Source organism: Stenella coeruleoalba (genome assembly GCF_951394435.1).
Source record: "Stenella coeruleoalba genome assembly, chromosome: 12".
NCBI classification, from domain to species: domain Eukaryota; kingdom Metazoa; phylum Chordata; class Mammalia; order Artiodactyla; family Delphinidae; genus Stenella; species Stenella coeruleoalba.
The window spans coordinates 90,178,735-90,197,452 of NC_137158.1; the positions used below are offsets into that span (position 1 = coordinate 90,178,735).

Genomic DNA, 18,718 nt, shown 5'->3' on the forward strand with positions numbered 1-18,718 from the left:
AGCTCCTGGTTCTGCCTGCAGCCCCTGCTGTCACGACAGCCTCGTCCTCTCAGAGAGTGGCTTGTTCTGCCAGGCTCTTCCACCCTAGGTTGCTGTCTGCACGGTGCCTCAGGGTAAAAAGTGTCCACTGGAGAAGGCGGTGGCTTCTAGAGTTGTTGGAGAGGGAAGAGTCATCAGCACGACCCACCCTGTCTCAGCTAACCCCACCCTCCTCTAGTGTTCCGGGTGCTGACGGCGTTGAGTGCTAGTGTGGTTCTTGTTCCTTTTTTGTGACTGTTTTCCCCTTGGAGAGTTTTATCCTGCATGTTTATACATTTTTCTCCCATCCATATGTCCGTTTTCCTTTATTGGAACTGCTAAGAGATGTTGCACTTCCTGGTCTGATGTTCTGTTTCTTCATCTTCTACTTCCTGGTTTGTTTTGGCTGCATTTGGGTAACATTTCACCACTCCAACCTCAGCTTTTTTGGAGAAGTGTCCCTCTCTCCTTCCTCTCTCCATCAGGGCCTTTCTCTTCTCCGTCCTGAAGCTCCTCCTGGACCGTCGAATTCCTGCTGGAAGCCTCAAGTTGCTGGCCTGGCTCCTGTTCTCAGTGGCTCTGTTGGTGGGAGGCCATCAAAGCTGGGTTTGCCCCCTTTATCCACAGGTGATTTCATTCACTTGCATTGCTTTAAAAACCAAATCCATGTTGAAAAATACAAAATTTATTTTTCTGGCTCAGACCATCCTTTTTTTAAATTTTTTATTGGAGTGTAATTGCTTTACAGTGTTGTGTTGGTTTCTGCTGTACAACGAAGTGAATGAGCTATACATATACATGTATCCCCTCCCTCTTGGACCTCCCCCCCACCCCCCATCCCACCCATCTAGGTCATCACAGAACACTGAGCTGAGCTCCCTGTGCTATACAGCAGGTTCCCACTAGCTATCTCTTTTACACATGGTAGTGCATATATGTCAGTCCTAATCTCCCAATTCGTCCCACCCTCCCCTTCCACCCCTGTGTGCACATGTCCATTCTCTACGTCTCCGTCTCTATTCCTGCCCTGGAAATACGTTCATCTGTACCATTTTTCTAGATTCCACATATATGCGTTAATCTACGGTATTTTTCTCTTTCTGACTTACCTCACTCTGTATGACAGACTCTAGGTCCATCCACATGTTTACAAATGACCCATCCTTCTGACCAGTTCTCTTTGTCCCTCATGCCCTTGAAAACCAACTCCCCCAGATTCCTCCCTTATGCCATCATCAAAATTGATTTCCTCTGAAGAAGCTTTGTGCTTTTCATTCTTAAGCTTATTACAGTTCGTACTTGCACCCTGTTCACATGGGTGTTGTCCGGTGGCCTTCCTCCCCACTAGGCTGAGGGAGCAGGGACTGTTCAGGGGGCATTTTGCCACACCTGGCAGATTTCTCAGGTGAGTTAGGTGACCGATATTATGTGTGTTGAGTGTGTGTTTAAAATGTTACCTTTGGGCTTCCCTGGTGGTGCAGTGGTTGAGAGTCCGCCGGCTGATGCAGGGGACGCGGGTTTGTGCCCCAGTCCGGGAGGATCCCACATGCCGTGGAGCGGCTGGGCCCGTGAGCTATGGCCGCTGAGCCTGCGCGTCCGGAGCCTGTGCTCCGCAATGGGAGAGGCCACAGCAGTGAGAGGCCCGCGTACCGCAAAAAAAAAAAAAAAAAAGTTACCTTTTCAGGAGTACTTGCATTTAGCAAGGCATTCCTTAGAAAAGGATTACCCTAATGGTTGAATTTCAGACATGGGAGGGAGAACGATGGTCTCTCAAATCCCACTAGGTAAGCAGCTGTCTCTAAGCCCTGTCTGACTGGCAGGCAGGAGCCCACTCGTTTGGAGTTTAGAATCAAAGTTGCCTTTAACTCCACGGTCATCGACTGTCAGCACTAGGGCTCCTGCAGGTGCACAGCTGTGGACGCTGGAGGTCTGAGCCAAAGCACAGCACCGAATTGATGGCTTCATACTTCAGAGCTCCTAATTATGGGCAAGATTTGGGTAATGGATCTGTTGGATACTCCAGTTCATCTGGAATGTTGCAGGGTGCCTCTTTAGGGAGTGGTTGGTCGCTGTCACTCTTACATGTATTTTATATAGTTGAATATATGGTATTTAGACAGCTCAATGGCATCATGGCCAAAAGTGGGGAGAAACCCTGAAATCAACTCAGACCTCAGCCCATCCTTGGCTTCATACCCATTCTTACCGCTGATTTTAACTCTGTCTCCGTTTTTTAGTCTCCCTAATGATAAGATTAGGTTAAATCACCATAAAACTTGATATATTTTAGGAAACAGAAGGAACTCAGAAAGATGCAAGAAGGCAGATTCTGCTCTGCCCTCCTGCTCTTGTCTCACTGGTTTGCAGCTCTGGAGAAGAGCCCACGCCTATGGCAGTCTTCAACAATTAAGGTTAACTGTCCTTTTTCCTTGTCATTCTCTCCTCGTTTTCACTTAGCAGACATTCTGGGAATCCATGGGAGTTGCAGGAGAATGATAGTCTTGTGATGGGCGGTTAGGGAGTCATGTCATCCGTGTGGCACCTTTACAAAGCGCCTACAGGCCATCAGCTCATCCAAGTCCTAGGGGTTGACCTAAAAGGTGACTTTTTTTTTCAAATGTATACAAAAAAGAATGGGGAGTTTTTCTGTATTTTTAAGGACTAAAGCCACACATAATTACAGATTAAACCAGCAATATAAAAAATATTACAGGATCATAAGGACATATGTATACTTTTTAAAGCCTGGAGGATTGTTATCAAACTTGAAAGTACAGTACTTGAGCGGTTAAAGTTGACGTTGCTTCTGCTCGTTCTCTTTCCCCTCCCAGTGCTCACAGACCCTCCAGGTTGTGTGAGAGGAGTGGGCACTGCTGGGAGTGTGTGTTGGCATAATCAAGAGTTTTTATGGGAGAGCGGTTGGGCATGTAGACAGTTCCACAGTTTTGCTCCCAGGGGAAAATGTCTTAGTTATACTAGAAGCTTTTATAAAGCAGTATAATGTGTCTGTCCTTTGGGAATAGCAGAAGAACAAGTTTGATTATGCTACTTTTCTGTTTTCCGTGTAAAATGTTATAGCGTGAATAGAGAGTAAAACTAGCAAAGAAATTTTACTTGAGTTTTTACTTTGCTCGTTTGAACTCAGAGCCTAGCAAATTGAAAGTTCAGATGAGAAAATCAACCTTTTCTTTTAGGAATTACCAAACTCAATTTCCTCTTCTCTTTTTCTTGATGTGTAGGTATTTAAGAAGATTATTTTAATTCAGACAAACCAAATTATTGCAAACATTTCTGCTGTTGTTTCAAAGTGCATACCAGATTAAAACCTCTGAAATTATGTGGTACCCCAGAGAATGTGCTGAACTATAGCATTTTCAAGCAAAATGCATTTATTTTTATTTTAAGAAGATTTCAGGTAACACTTTGCATCCGGCTGTGGCTTTTAGGAGTGGGGAGCTGTAACTGTGTCTGTGGTAGGCATAGTCTGAATTAACAGTGAAAATGCTTCCAAATGAATGTTTAGGTCTGGACAGAGACCTTATCCAGACTACAGACTTACTCTGCCATGTTGATAGCATTTTCTAGCTGCTCTGCACCGCCTTTTTACCCTCTTCTGGCAGAAGGAGGAAACAAAGGCGTATCGAGGGTCTCTGTCACCGGGCAGCTCACCGGGTGAGGGCAGGACGCAGAAGAACCTGCAGACACCTGCCCTCCACTTCAGAGAAGATGCTTGTTTTTATCCCTCTTTTCCTGTATCCTTCCCCACAATTTATCAAATGTTGTTTAGGGAATGAAACTTCAGATCAGCAGTTCTGATTGAACTTTTATCCTCTGGCTAGTTAATTTTATTTGAAAATTAAGAGTTTCCTATTCAAGGCTCTGTAAGTAGATAGCTGTAAGTACTGCATTTTAAGCAACATAGTTTGTTGTGCTGAGACCTAGTCAGTTAAACTCATCAGATGTCAGTTAACCATTTTATTGTAAAAGCAAAAGCTTCCCTTCTTTTGTTAATTAAGAAATACTTTGTAATTAATATTCACTTAACCCTCAATGGTCTAAATTATGGAGAAAAGAGGGAATTTGGTGTCAGTGCTGGTCTAAATAATGAGGAAAGAGGGGATTGGGCATCAGTGGTGGTCTAAATTTTGAGGGAAGAGAGATCTTGCTGTTGGTGCTGGCCTTGGGCCTGTTTCTCTGCCGGGCCTGACGCAGAGGTGAGCTCACAGCTCCTATTGGGCTCTCTCGATGGGCAGCTGTTTCCTCCTGGATTGCAGCTGAACGACTGATGCTGTGTGGCATTTCTCTTGGAATATTTGTCCAAAAGATGACTTCCCTGGGTCTTAACAAGAAAGGAAATAACAGAAGGTCTGTCAGGTGTTTTTATTTTTTTTTTATTTCTTTAATTTTTATTCATTTATTTATTTTTTGGCTGCATTGGGCCTTCGTTGCTGCGCACGGGCTTTCTCTAGTTGCGGCGAGCGGGGGCCTGCTCTTCATTGCAGTGCGCAGGCTTCTCATTGTGGTGGCTTCTCTTGTTGCAGAACATGGGCTCTAGGCGCACGGGCTTCAGTAGTTGTGGCACGCGGGCTCAGTAGTTGTGGCGCACGGGCTTAGTTGTTCCGCGACATGTGGGATCTTCCTGGACCAGGGCTCCAACCCGTGTCCCCTAGCATTGGCAGGCGGAGTCTTAACCACTGCACCACAGGGAAGCCCCTATCAGGTGTTTTTAAATAAAGGATACCAGTGCCCAATGTGAACCTATCTTTACTTTCTTTGTGTGTTATTTAGAATTAAAACTTTGAGGTGTCAACTCTGAACCTCTGTGCTGTGAACAGTTTTAGATGAAAGATGGTCACTTGCACGCGGTGTGAAGTGCGGTTTTGTGAATGTTTTAGTGATTCCCAAGGAGTCAATTGGCAGGCTAGGTTCATCAATGGCAGCGGTTGAGTGTGAGTTACTAAACCTCCTAAAGTTTGTCTCTTGGCATGAGTAGGACAGTATTCACTCAGTTGGCTGTTTTTTGTTTTTTTTTTGCGGTACGCGGGCCTCTCACTGCTGTGGCCTCTCCCGTTGCGGAGCACAGGCTCCGGACGCGCAGGCTCAGCGGCCATGGCTCACGGGCCCAGCCGCTCTGCGGCATGTGGGATCCTCCCAGACCGGGGCACAAACCCGTGTCCCCTGCATCGGCGGGCGGGCTCTCAACCACTGTACCACCAGGGAAGCCCTGGCTGTTTTTTTTTTTTCCGGTACGCAGGCCCCTCACTGTTGTGGCCTCTCCCGTTGCGGAGCGCAGGCTCCGGACGCGCAGGCTCAGCGGCCATGGCTCACGGGCCCAGCCGCTCCGCGGCATGTGGGATCCTCCCGGACCGGGGTACGAACCCGTGTCGCCTGCATCAGCAGGCGGACTCTCAACCACTGCGCCACCAGGGAAGCCCCCTGGCTGTTTTTTAATGTAATGGAAACCTAGGCCAAGAGGATTATATAGAAAGTGGATTGTTTTGTTTTTAACAACATCAAGAATACTTCTCATATTTTCTTTCTTTTTAAAAATTTTTTGGTATGCGTGAAATTTAGACTGAGATGAATTTGCTCATTAAACTTAACAGTTAATGAATATTTGCTCTGGGCTTTGTTTTATATGAAGAAGACACAGTTCTTGCTGTGGGGAACTCACAGTTAGGGTGGGCAGCCGCGGGAAAATTGCAGGCATATGCGGGACTCTGGCCAGAGAACTAGGGGAGGGAGGCATGGGGTGCTGGGGGGTGCAGGGGGAGGTGCTGGCCCCACACTAGAGGGACTGATGCCTAACTGAGAGTGAGGGAAAGGGAAAGGGGGAGTTCACCAAGTGCCCATCAAGGGAAGTGGGCCTCTGCGGGGAGTGGGGGGGCGGGCAGAGAAGAGAGTGCAGACCAAATGCAGAGGTAAGAAAAGACAAGGTGAGCCTGGGGATCTGGGGGGCTGCCGCTGAGTGGAGCACGGCACGTGAGCCGGAGCTGTGGTTCTCCAGGGTCCCCAGACCAGCAGTGTCAGCCGCCCGGGAACCGGTCACCACCCCCAGAGCAACTCAGGGGCCCTGGGCAGTTGCTGGGCTCCGAGATCCGCACTTGCTTCTGGTCCCTGGGCAGCTGTTGGGGAATCCTAATTAGAAAGAGTGACCGACCTGGTCAGATTTTCATTTTTAAAAAAGCAAAACCCCAAAAGCCCCATTGACATGGAGAATGGCTTGAAAGGGGATGAGACTGAAGAGGAGCCTGCTTTCACCAGGGCAGTGCCAGCGTGAAGGGGGAAGGCCAAGAGTTCCCCTTGTGGGCCCCAGGCCAGGGCTGGTGTGGTGAGGGCCCTGGGGGGGACAGGGTCTGGAGGCCGCAGGGGAGCCAGACGCTGATGGCTTGGAGAGGCTGAGCGAGAACGCTGAGTAGGACAGGCTTCCGCCACCTCCGCTTTGCTGAGGCTGGTACAAGAATGCAAGCCAGCTGAACTTCTGTAGCAATTAATAATCCAGCAACAGACAGAAAGGCCTTTACTTCTAGATTATTTCTGTCAGCTTTCTGAATTGTCTGACATAACAGTAGTCTTGATAGTTGTGTAAAGTAGTGAATTTAAGAACAGAAAGGACTGTCCTATTTCTCCAGTTCTCTGTAAATGTTTTCTGGAATGGTGGGAGGGTGGGAAGGAAGGAAGGCAGAATGCTGCAGGAGTCATCTCCGTGGCTGCCTCTCTGCCTGGTAATCACTTACCCGGGTGATCCTGCCATCCTCCCCGACAAGGTTATCATTCCTGTTGGAATGAACGGATGGCCGTCAGATCAGAGGGTAGGGGGCCCACTGCTGGAAGCCCAAGGCCTCTCAGTGACCTTGGATGTGAGAACTCACTGTGCTCACCAGCGTGGAGTTGGTCCTGGCCAATGTGGGTCTGGTGCAGTGTTAGCCTGGTGATGAATTGGCACTCACGCATGTCCACTGATGCAGCTGTCTTTACTCAGGTGGTACCAGCACCTGCCCCACTGTCAAGGAGTGGTTTGTGTACTCTGGGAACCCACTGAGGCAGCCGGACCTCGTCAGGCCTCTGCAGATGAGCATTCCAGGTACAGACAGCCCTGATTGAAATAAATCATTGATTTGTTGATGTGATGCAAGTCCAGCACTGATCTCTGTGGAAACATACTTTTCCAGAACTGTACACATACCAATTTTCATTTCTACCTTGGGTCCCAGAGCAGTGTATCTAATAAAGTTCTAAAACACCTGAGCAAAGGGCGTTATACCGACTTTCCCGGGGCCAGTCTGCCGAGTCGTCCTGCCTCGTTCCCCTCCCACTGCTCAAGGTGCATGCGGGGCGGGGGGTGGGGGCGAAGAAAGGTCGTCATGGGTGGGGCCCCAGGACCCGACGCCTGGCCGTCACTCAGTGAAACCCACCCAACTAACAAGGCTGGGTTCTTGCTACTCTGTTTGAGTCAGTTCTCGTCTTGCTCCCACCACTGAAAGTGGGCTTGAGGAACTGGGGAGGGGAGGCAAAGAAAAGTTATTTTAACTGGAAAAAAAGTTTTTTCAAGGGAGGTATCTTAAAACACATAATGGGAGGGGAGGAAAAAACAAAGTTCTCCTAAAAATTAGTTGAAGTAAATCCTTCCTTCCTGTGAGTTCTTAGTATCTGAAAAAGATCAAGCATGCTTGTAGCAGATAGTGTTTTACATACAGACAACTGAAGAAGAGGGCTTTAGGGTTTATTTTAGTGGCCCTCGTTATGTTTTGGAAAACAAATACTTTTCAAAACTTTTATATTCCGTTTTTGTATGTATTAAATTCTCTTAAGTCACTATTATTTTCTATCACTCAAGCCTATAATTTACCAAATAAGGATTGAACACTGCAAAACATTTTTCTTATAAGTGGAATTGTATAGGGAGAGAAGTTGAAGGAATATTTCCTTACTCTCTCAGTTGGTGAGTGATATACTCAGACCTAAAAAGGTGCTTATCACAAAAACAAATTAAGATGAATTGACATTTGGTTTTACAGCAAGAAGTATTTTTAAAGGATAGCCAAAACCGTTTCCCAGAAATGTTCTGCTATATATGTAATTTTCATTTTATAGGATCTTTCCAAAAATAATGTGGAAAGTGATTGTGATAGTTCTTTTCCTCACTTGAATTATGGAGAATATTTGGTTATCCATTATTATGAGTTAATTTTAGAAGCCACTCCATATAAGGCTTTAATAAGCTCTAGAAGTCATTCATTTATCAGAGAGGCTGCTTCTGGGTCTTGTGAACCACAGGTTTGTGCGTGTGGCACACCCAGACTGCAGTTGGGACTCTGCTTCCAGAAGGAGCTGGGGACGGCACGTCTGCCATCACTAGGAAACTGGAAATGGGATCTTGAACTTTTGTTGCAGGTGGTTTAGATGAATTACTCTGTTCATGCTTATGTTAGTAGTGATACAAGATGACAAGATTTTTATGTAAATAGCTTTCTATATCCATGAGGAAAAATGCCAAGTGGTTTTAGACTAAATTGGAAAATGGACTAGCTAATTCCTGTCTCAGGTGTTTTCCAACCTCACCCTGACATGTGGGAGTAAAACCAGTGGACTCCTGCTGCTTGATCCTCACCTTGGCAGGCCCCTTGTGCACAGGTGCAAGGTGTCCTTGCTGCCTGATTAAAGCCATCCTTTCCAGCCAGGCCAGCGGCGCTGCTAGAGCTTTGCTCTAGGGGAGACCGTGTCTGATCCTTCCTGTTCTCCTGAGATGGTGCCATTAGGTTGGTATGATGGATGTTACATTTTCAGTGAGTCTCCCCATGTAGTGGCCAATGTAGAAAAAAAGACTTTTTCCTCTAACAGCACACGTGATTTAACACTTGCTTTCTTAAATGGTGGAAATAAAAAATAAATCAGATGTTTTTTAACAAAGTGGAAAGGAGACAGAAGGGGAGCAGAAAAATTATAAAGATTACCTAAAAATTAGGTAAGAGTTAAAAGGGGGAAAGAATTATAAATGACCAGCCAGGGAGGAGAAAAATTAATTTCATTACTAGTATATTTTATTCATGGAGCTCATTTACATGCATATATTCCATCCACATCCCCATCTTAACGTGTGTGTACATATACACACGTCCAGATGTACTCGCTATATGACGTTTATAATTGTATAGATATTACAATATGTCGTGAAAGATGATGTTCCTGGTAACACAAGAAGGGTGTACCTTGAGATTTCGCTTCCTTTCCCCAGACGACCCTCACAGGATCCTTGCGTCCATGTGTGCTTGTTCATTCATCACACTCCACTTACGGATGTTCTGCATTTTGTGGTGTCTTGGACCACATAACAGGGAAGCATTTGAAATAGCTTTCTAGCTCTAGAACTGGAGATTCTTCTTTAGACAAAGTGTAGATGATTTCTTTTTTCTTCACAGAGCCATTTTTTAGTCATAATAAGCATATCCTTATTTTACAAACCTAGGAAAGCTGATTGCACGTATCTAATTGGTAATTTGTGTGTCTGTTGGGGTGGCCAAAAGTTCATTCGTTTTTTCCGTAAGGTGGCTCTAGTAGCACTTAGTTGTCTTTAACTTCATTCAAAACAGTTCTGTTAGATCGTATGTGACAGCTGTCATATCAGCATGCGTTTAATAAAAGACTTACCAAAATTGGTGAATTTTTGTGTAGCCATTTTAACATTGAAGATGGAAGAAAAAAAGCAACATTTTTGGCATATTTTGCTTTATTATTTCAAGATAGGTAAAAATGTAACCGAAATGCAAAAAAAGATTTGTGCAGTGTGTGGAGAAGGTGCTGTGACTGATCGAATGTGTCAAAAGTGGTTTGCGAGGTTCCATGCTGGAGATTTCTCACTGGATGATGCTCCACGGTCGGGTAAACCAGTTGAAGTTGGTAGCGATAAAATCGAGACATTAACTGAGAACAATCAACGTTATTCCATGCAGGAGACAGCCGACATGCTCAAAATATCCAAGTCAAGAGCTGAAAATGATTTGCACCAGCTGGTTATGTGGATGTTTGGGTTCCACATAAGTTAAGCGAAAAAAACCTTCTTGACCGTATTTCCACATGTAATTCTCTACTGAAATGTAATGAAAACATTCCGTTTTTAGAACAAATTGTGACAGGTGATGAAAAGTGGTTACTGTGCAATAATGTGGAACGGAAGAGATCGTGGGGCAAGCAAAATGAACCACCACCAACCATACCAAATGCCAGTCTTCAGCCAAAGAAGGTGATGTTGTGTATATGGTGGGATTGGAAGGAAGTCCTTTATTATGAGCTCCTTCCGGAAAACCAAACGATTAATTCCAACCGGTACTGTTCCCAATTAAACCAACTGAAAGCAGCACTCGACGAAAAGCATCCAGAATTAGTCAACAGAAAATGCATACTCTTTCATCAGGATAACGCAAGGCCGCGTGTTTCCTTGATGACCAGGCAAAAACTGTTACAGCTTGGCTGGGAAGTTCTGATTCATCCTCTGTATTCACCAGACATTGCACCTTTGGATTTCCATTTATTTTGGTCTTTACAAAATTCTCTTAATGGAAAAAATTTCCATTCCCTGGAAGACTGTAAAAGTCACCTGGAACAGTTCTTTGCTCAAAAAGATAAAAAGTTTGGGGAAGATGGGATTATGAAGTTGCCTGAAAGATGGCAGAAGGTAGTGGAACAAAAGGGTGAATACATTGTTCAATAAAGTTCTTGGTGAAAATGAATAATGTGTCTTTCATTTTTACTTAAAAACTGAGGGCACTTTTTGGCCAACCCAATAGAATGATTTTTTTAAAGTGTTGTTCAAGAATCAGTGAGTAAACTTAGTATTTCATGGCTATGTAAAGATGTTTGACTCACTAGAATCTTGCAGATCATCTTAGAAGACTATTTTATAAAATGAAATGAGGTGGAGTGGTATATTTTATGACAAGAAGGGGCTATATTTGACTCCTTCCATCATTTGGTAAACAACTATAGTGAAGTTTTCTTGTTTCAGCTCCTCTGAACATGTACTGTTGAAGGTTTCCATCTTGACACTTGTTAATACAGGTGAAAAAAGTGTTGTCACATCTTGGAGGTTTCTGTGGGTGGTAACTGGAGGTCACCAACCTGCTCTGTGGGTGAGAGCATGTGCTCCTCGTGAGGAGATGCTGTCAGGGCCCCAGGCTCTGAAGTCACCTCCCTGATGTTGTGGATTAGAATAAATGGATTTAAAACCTCAGTCGTGTTTTTCTTCCATTTGTAAAGATAATTGGAAGCTTTGTCAACTAAATGTTACAAATACACGTATGAGTCACAAGCCAGTGGTTGAATTTTGCACTGACTGCTTTTTATACCTAATTCACTATATTTTGAATGTATTAGGTAGAAGCAGTATAACACTGTCATTTTGCAAGCATGAAATTAGCTCATCCATGGAAGTTTAGAGTTTAATATATTGAGATGTCAACTCATTCTAGTCCGTTTATATCTGAATGAATTTTTTTACTTATTGTAAATAAGCTACTGAAGTTTATCCAACCAGAATAAAGATTCAGTTTGCATGTGAGTAGTCAGCGTTTTTTATTTTGTCTTTTTTTGGCCAGCGGTGCTCTTTCAAACAGAATGCTAAATAAATATTCATTTAAATCAGACTTATGAATTAAAACCTTCATAAGTAAACTTGAGACACACAGTGTATGCAGGTTAATTTCTGGAAGTGTCACCTCTCTTGTTCTCAGAGTACACACAGACCAGTTTTATGGTTTCTTACCCTAGGAACATGCAAGGAAAATAATCATAGGATAACTCTAAAACCCAGCGATTACATTATTTCCGTATAGAAAGCACACAGAAATGCCGTGGCTTAGAGTGGAGGAGTGTGTTCATTGACTCGTGCACTTATAGCTGTAAAAGCACACTCCGGACCATCGCTTTGTTACTAGTGAGGCATCCAGCAGCCTCCACCCTGGGGTGGGTCCTCCCAGGCATCTCAGATGGTCTTCCAAGTTGTCATTCACAGAAATGACCACTTCCCTTGTCCGTCTGCGTGCCCCTCCAGGGCTCGGTTGCTCCGAAAAGCCTTGAGACTTTCCTGTCTGTCCACGGATTCAGGCAAAAACCTTTGCCAAGTGACAGAATTTGGTTTTTGAAGCTGATGTGTTTCAGAGGCAGTGTATCGTAGTTGGTGACCTACAGACCAGGTCACCTGCTGAGATCTCTGGACTGTTCTTTGGAACATCCCAGCTGCCCATGGAACTCTGGGTAAAGTGTAAGGGCTACCCTTGATCTTTTCTGGCAGAGTTACACAATTTTCTCGTATTGTGAAATCTTTTTACTTTGCTAGTTTCAACTATTTAAAAAATGTGAAAGTCATTAATAGTTTATGGGCTGTACAAAAACAGACAATGAGCTGGATTTTGCCCACAGGCTGCTATTTGCAGACCCCTGCAAGATGATTGTTTTCCGGAAAAGCGTGTTTCTAAGAAGGAATAGCTGACCCTGTGATTCTCTTGGAATAATATTTCTATCTTAAAGACTAGTGCCGTTGGTTTTTTTTGTTTTTGCCAAAACAAAATTACCTTCATTTTCTTTCTTCCAAGGGAAAAGATGATTTAATAAATAATGAAAAAGTATTTTGGGGAGGAAGGAACACTTCAGCCATATCAGAAACGCAAGTGACTTGCGGGGCTGTTTCACTTCTGATGGTGGGAAATACACACCTGAGAATACTGAATGACATTGTGAGAAGCATAAACGGAAAAGGGGAAGAACTTCCTTTTTTGAGTCACTTAATTCTGGTACCATTTGGTTAGTGAGTTTTGTTTTCTTAGTGAAGCTGTGGGACGGTTAGGTCCAGCCGTCCTTGCACTTGAGGATGCCTTACAGCCACAGGACCTACAGAAAGTCACAGCTGCTGCTCTTGGCAGGACCTGGCCCAGCCCAGGCCTGGCCCCTCTGGGCAGAAGGAGCAGGGCTGCTGTGTCTTCCTCCAGACTCGTGCTGCCATTGATGGTGACTTGGGTAAATGAGTGAGAAGTTTTTCTTCTCTTTGATTTTAATAATTTAAACATATATATGAAATGTAGGAATAAAACACAAATTTAGTAGAATTTTAATATTTTAGGAATTTCTGTTTAATAGTTCTAGGGATGTGCTTTCCAAAGCATGGGGCTCACAGGTGCCCTGCTTATCCCAGGCTCTAGTTTGTTCAGTGCAGACTCCTAGGTACTTCACCTAGCAAAGCAGAATTTCTGCATACAGACCCCACGAAATGTATTTTTTACAATTTTGGCAGCTGGTTCTTCTGCACAATGAAGTTTGAAAACCACTAGTCTGGGGAAATAACAGCAAACTAACAGCAAATAGGTGGTGTTTCCACCAAGCACCCCATCGCAGCTGTGCTGTGTCTCACGCCCTAAGACAGTACAGCGAGCAACACGGGTAGGAAAAAGCCCTCTTCCCCCACAATGTAGCCACTTAAAAAAAGAAGACTGGTTTCAGTGAAATACATATATGCTGACCTTTTAGGGTTTCTGCTTGTTTAAACCAGGAAGTTCTGTTCATGTTTATTTCCAGTTGCTTTACACTTTAAAGCCCACGGATATCGGGAAGGGAAGAGGTTAGTGCCCTTTATTCCTTTACTGTATTTCTGCAGACGCGTGTTATAACCTGCTAGTGCAAAGAATAACGGTAAATGGACTTTCCTCTAACTAGGGGGAACGCCTAGTTTGAAGCTGCTGTGGCTGAGCCAAGAGGCAGGACTGCAGGCCCAGCGCTTGGACACACTCCTGGCCTGTTTTGACCTTTCCTCCTCGCGAGAAGAGCTGCAGGTGGTCGAGAGCCCCTTTCAAGCGTTGTGCTGCCTCCTGATCTACCTCTTTGTGCAGGTAACCTCCTTTCCTGTCGAAGCTGCTGCTGTCACCCCTCACTCCTGGCCCTCGCCTTTGGTGGGGTGTGGTGCTCTGGGATGTAGCCGTGGGTTGGTCCCCTGCACCATCTCTGCCCAGTGTCTGTTCTATAAACTCCAGTCCTTCCAAATGCTCGGACTCAAGTGAGGGTTCCGTGTGCGCGTACATTTGAGAAGCCCCGTCTGCTGCCGGACTTAGAGGTGGGCGCTGCACCTAAGTGTGATGGCGGCTTGAGGCGTCTGACCCGTGCAGGAGCCCTGTTGCACTTTGCTCGCGCTTGCTGAGCTTTTTGGGCTCTGGACTGTTCCTGTGTCCCTATGTGGGTGGTGGTTCCTGTTGGTGGGGTTTCATGTAATGGTGAGAAGGTCCAGCGCTGCAGTCCGGCTGACCTGGCTAGAGTCACAGCTCTTCTCAGAAGCACAGAGCTACCAAGGGAGACTACTTCAACTTTCCTAAGTCATCTAACAAACGTTCGCTTTTCCACCTGCGAACGGGATCACACCTTCTTCCTGAGGCTACTGGCCAGGCATTCTGTAGAAGGCGAGAAGTGTCCTGCACAGGTGCCCAGAGAAAAGCCCACCAGGGTGGTTGCCGCTGTCAGCCACCCCCACCCGCGGAGCTGGGCCACGCACGGGGTGGAGAAGGCCACAGCCACGCGTGGGGAGGTGCCGCCAGCTCCTCGTTCGTGCGGTTTGTTAGTTTATGCAGGGAGCTTGCAAGGGCCACTGAAAACATTCGCCTCTTATTAGTTTCCACGTGCATGATAACGTTGGGACGCCTCAACAAAAGAAGGGCTTAAATACCTTCCATCTCCTGCTTCCCTTCCCCAGCTGAACTGTTTGTACAAGTCCTTTGCCATCAAGTGTCTGTTTCTTTAGCCATGTAGACCTTCTCACCAGCTTTCCTGATCCCCAGTAGCTGTCCCCTCCTCTGGTCTCCGTAGGTGATAGGTCTGCGTCTGCTTTGCCGTAACTATCAAGTTTTCATTTGTCTGGAATAGAAAATTATGTTTCTGTTTTTCAAACCTGAATTCATTGTCTTTAAGAAACTTATGGTAGAATTACATTTCAGGGGAATCATATACTGATTTTTCCTTTCTAAAAGTCCTCTGTCATTTTATAGCTAGTCCTGTATTTTGCATTTTGTACAACCGTGGTATATATAGTTAAATCACCCTTAGAGATTTTATTGCTTCTTTATTGGTTTCACATGCACCTGTATCAACTTTAGTTTTGAGTAGAATTTTCCTTTATTTGCACCAGACTCAGCAAAGTGTAAATCAATAAATGATGGCAGGGTTATTTAGTATTTAAATGTAAAAATATATTTCTTTTTATATTTTTACTAAATGTACATGCATGTATTGTCAGTTAATATTTTCTGTCAATTGTTTATGAATCTACAGGTGGCTGAGGTGGACCCATAGAGGGAATTGGGAAGTGGTAGATGACCAATAGCTGAGTTTTCTCCTCCAGAAGGATCAGTGGTTTTCTTCTCAGCACTCCTTGTGAACATACGGATAGTGATGCCATGTGTTAGCGCTCCTAGGACTACGTTTTGCATTATTTTTTTCCAGCAGTAGAGATAGTCCTTGAACCCATTCACAGTCACCCGATACAGCTCTGCTTTCTTGTCAGCTGTGCAAGTGATCGTTAGTTATGAAAATCCACTTCCAACAGGAAAAAAATGCCAAATCACAGAACAGTCACTTTACATCTCATATTTATATAACCCTGAAGCAAGACAAGCATCAGGAAAACTTCTACTTTTACCTTCTTTACACTAGTAACTGCCTTTTCAGTGAACATCTCTTTAGTGTAAGTAAGTCAGCATGAGATAGACTCAGTGTTGGCTTGACTTGCAAGGACACATTCAAATTGGAACTTTTTAAAACTAGAAAACAAATCGACACATCAGCGTTGTCCCTCAGATCAAAAGGTACTGTACTGTGCTATTATTCACGGGGATAGCTTCTCTCAGGATTAATAAGACTAAAAAGGTAATTTTTTAAAAATACTGTACTTTTATATAGTTAAGCTTATATTAGATGTTTTGATGTGCTATACGGGTTAACTACATACTGCTCAGTGCACAGAACCTGTAGAGAAACAAAACCCTCTCTTTTGTTCACTTGGATTCGTACCTCCAAGTCAGCAGCATTTTTTATCAGAGGCTTATCTGAGAAGCTTTCCTGGGAGTGTAAGTTTGCATCATAGAAAGTTTACATATTTTTTATAATCTATACTGGAGCAAATACTTTATAATAATAATATCCATTATACAAAATTCTAAAAAATTGGTATTACTAAGACTTGCCTCCTCTGATATGTTATAGATTTGTTAATTACAAAGGTGGTGGCAGAGTATGAAATAGGTTAACTGAAAAAAATAGGACATGAAAGAGTTATTCCTTTCTCATAGGTAGTGTCTTTTAAAATCAGCCTTCTGCAGAAGTTGCTAATGGCAAGAAGTAGAACTAACTGCTGACAAACCTGTCTAAGCAGAGAGAGGTGAGGGTTTATGGGTTTAAAAAAACTACTTCCTGCTTGGCCTTGCTTCTGTGGATGGGGATCTTTTTTCTTGGTCACGAGTGCTGCACGTTTGTAGATTTCTTGGTTTTTCCCTGAAATAATTACAGCTGTCATTTATACAAAGGCAGCAACTATTTTGGAGTAAACATGGAAATGGACAGTGACGGGACCAGGGTGGCATTTGGTGGCTGAGCCTTGTGACCCTGTGAGGAGGGTGCAGAGGTGTTGCCGATGGCCGGGCCTGGCGCCGTCTTTGATCTCCCTCCATCCCCTCCTCCTTTCCAGGGTCCATCTCTTTCTCCATATCTCTGTCTCTCCTTGCTTCTCACTCACACTTTGGTTAGACTCTTTGATTCCACAAAGGATGGGAGGGGACTCATATCTGGGGAATCCTGGTTTCCTTTAAACTGGGATCTGAGGACACAGTTGATGTCTGGGGCTGGCAAGGGTGGGTGTTTATCCCAGCTCTGATCACTCTGGCTCAGGCCAGCTGTGGGTGCTCTCCGTCTGCAAACCCCTGAATTGTCAGTTCTGGAAATATGTGTCAAAACTTGATGACCTGTGTTGCTCCAAGACTTAGACTTGGTCATAGCTCAGGCTTTCCCCAGGCGCTCTGGAGCGTTCTGCCTTGCTAATGAGTAACAGGCTCCCCAGTCCAGCTTGGCCCTAGGTGTCGTGGAGATTTTCACACCAGGGACTGTGGGTGGTGGGAGAAAAGACCCTGCTCACCTCCACTGGCGTCTCTCCTGCTGCCTCTGTGTGTGTGTGTGTGTGTGTGTGTGTGTGTGTGTGTGTGTGCGTGCGTGCACATGCATGTGTCCCCTGCCTATATTTGGTCCGAGCTGGTTTTCCTGGGGCTGACGCTGGCGCTCTCTCCCACGCAGGTGGACACCCTGTGTCTGGAGGATCTACATGCCTTCATTGCACAGGCCCTGTGCCTCGAAGGAAAGACCACCATGGAGCTTGCAGACTTGCAGGTACTGACTGTCACACCTCTAAGGATGGCCCGCCTGACCAGAGGGGTGGCACACTTGCCAGCCTTCTTTACATTTGGTTGTTTTACAGGAACATTCCCCATGACTTATTTATTTTGTAACTGGAAATTTTTACCTTCTGAACCCCTTGACCCATTTGGCCCACCTCCTACCCCGCCTCTGGCAACCACTAATCTGTTCTCTGTGTCTATCAGTTTGTTTTTGTTTTTGTTTTGTTTTGTTTTGTTTTAAGATTCCACATAGAAGTGAAATCGTATGTCATTTGTCTTCCTCTGATTTATTTCACTTAGCGTCATGCCCTCAATCCATGTTGTCACAAATGACGAGATTTCATTCTTTTTTTACGGCTGAATAATATTCCATTGTGTGTGTGTATGTATGTGTGTGTGTGTAACAGTTTCTTTATCCATTGCACTCATCGGTGGACACTTACACTTAGGTTGTTTGAGTGTCTTGGCTGTTGTAAATAGTGCTGCCGTGAACATAGGAGTGCAGATCTCCTCGAGATAGTATTTTTATTTTTTTCTGATAAATACCCAGAAGTGGAATTGCTGGATCATATAGTAGTTCTATTTTTAACTTTTAAGAGCCTCCATGCTGTTTTTCAGAGTGGCTGCACCAATTTACGTTCCCACCAATGGTGCATAAAGGTTCCCTTTTCTCCACACCCTCTCCAACATTTGTTATTTCTTGCTTTTTGATGATGGCCATTCTAACAGTTATGAGGTGATATCTCATTGTGGTTTTGATTTGCATTTCCCTGATGATTAGTGATGTTGAGTACCTTTTCATGTCCCTGTTGGCCATCTGTATGTGTTCTTTGGAAAAATGTCTATTCAGATCTTCTGCCCATTTTTTAAGCAGATTGTTTTGTTTTTTTGCTATTGAGTTTTATGAGTTATTTATATATTTTGAATATTAACCCCTTGTCAGATACATGATTTGCAAATGATTTCTCCCATTCAGTAGGTTACCTTTTCATTTTGTTGATGGTTTCCTTTTCCGTGCAGAAGATTTTTTTCCTTTTTTTTCGGTATAGTTGATGTACAATAGTATATGTTACAGGTATACAGCACAATGATTCACAGTTTTAAAGGTTATATTCCATTTATAGTTTTTATAGTTATAAAATATTGGCTTTATTCCCTGTGTTGTACAATATATCTGTGTAGCTTATTTTTTTAATACATAGTAGTTTATATCTTTTAATCTGCAGAAGCATTTTAGTTTGCTGTATTCTCACTTGTTTATTTTTGCCTTTGCTGCCTGTGCTTTGGGT

General features: G+C 44.3%; 1 protein-coding gene across 11 annotated transcripts in view; it reads left to right on the forward strand.

Annotated features, from left to right (window-relative positions):
• The window catches only part of FAM120B (family with sequence similarity 120 member B), a 74,746-nt gene that overhangs the window by 23,077 nt on the left and 32,951 nt on the right, over positions 1 to 18,718 (forward strand). For 8 of the 11 annotated variants that reach the window (XR_013830898.1, XR_013830899.1, XM_079939907.1 and 5 more), the window contains 3 exons: positions 7,001 to 7,102; positions 13,720 to 13,892; positions 17,329 to 17,421. Coding sequence is in view for 9 of the 11 variants with exons in the window: in XM_079939907.1 (XP_079796033.1) it covers positions 7,001 to 7,102; positions 13,720 to 13,892; positions 17,329 to 17,421 (368 nt within the window). In the remaining 2 variants the exon portion in view is untranslated. Of the gene's footprint in view, positions 1 to 605; positions 646 to 1,312; positions 1,424 to 7,000; positions 7,103 to 13,719; positions 13,893 to 17,328; positions 17,422 to 18,718 lie in introns of those variants that run through there. The other 3 variants (XM_079939903.1, XM_079939902.1, XM_079939908.1) reach the window with 3 other exon arrangements.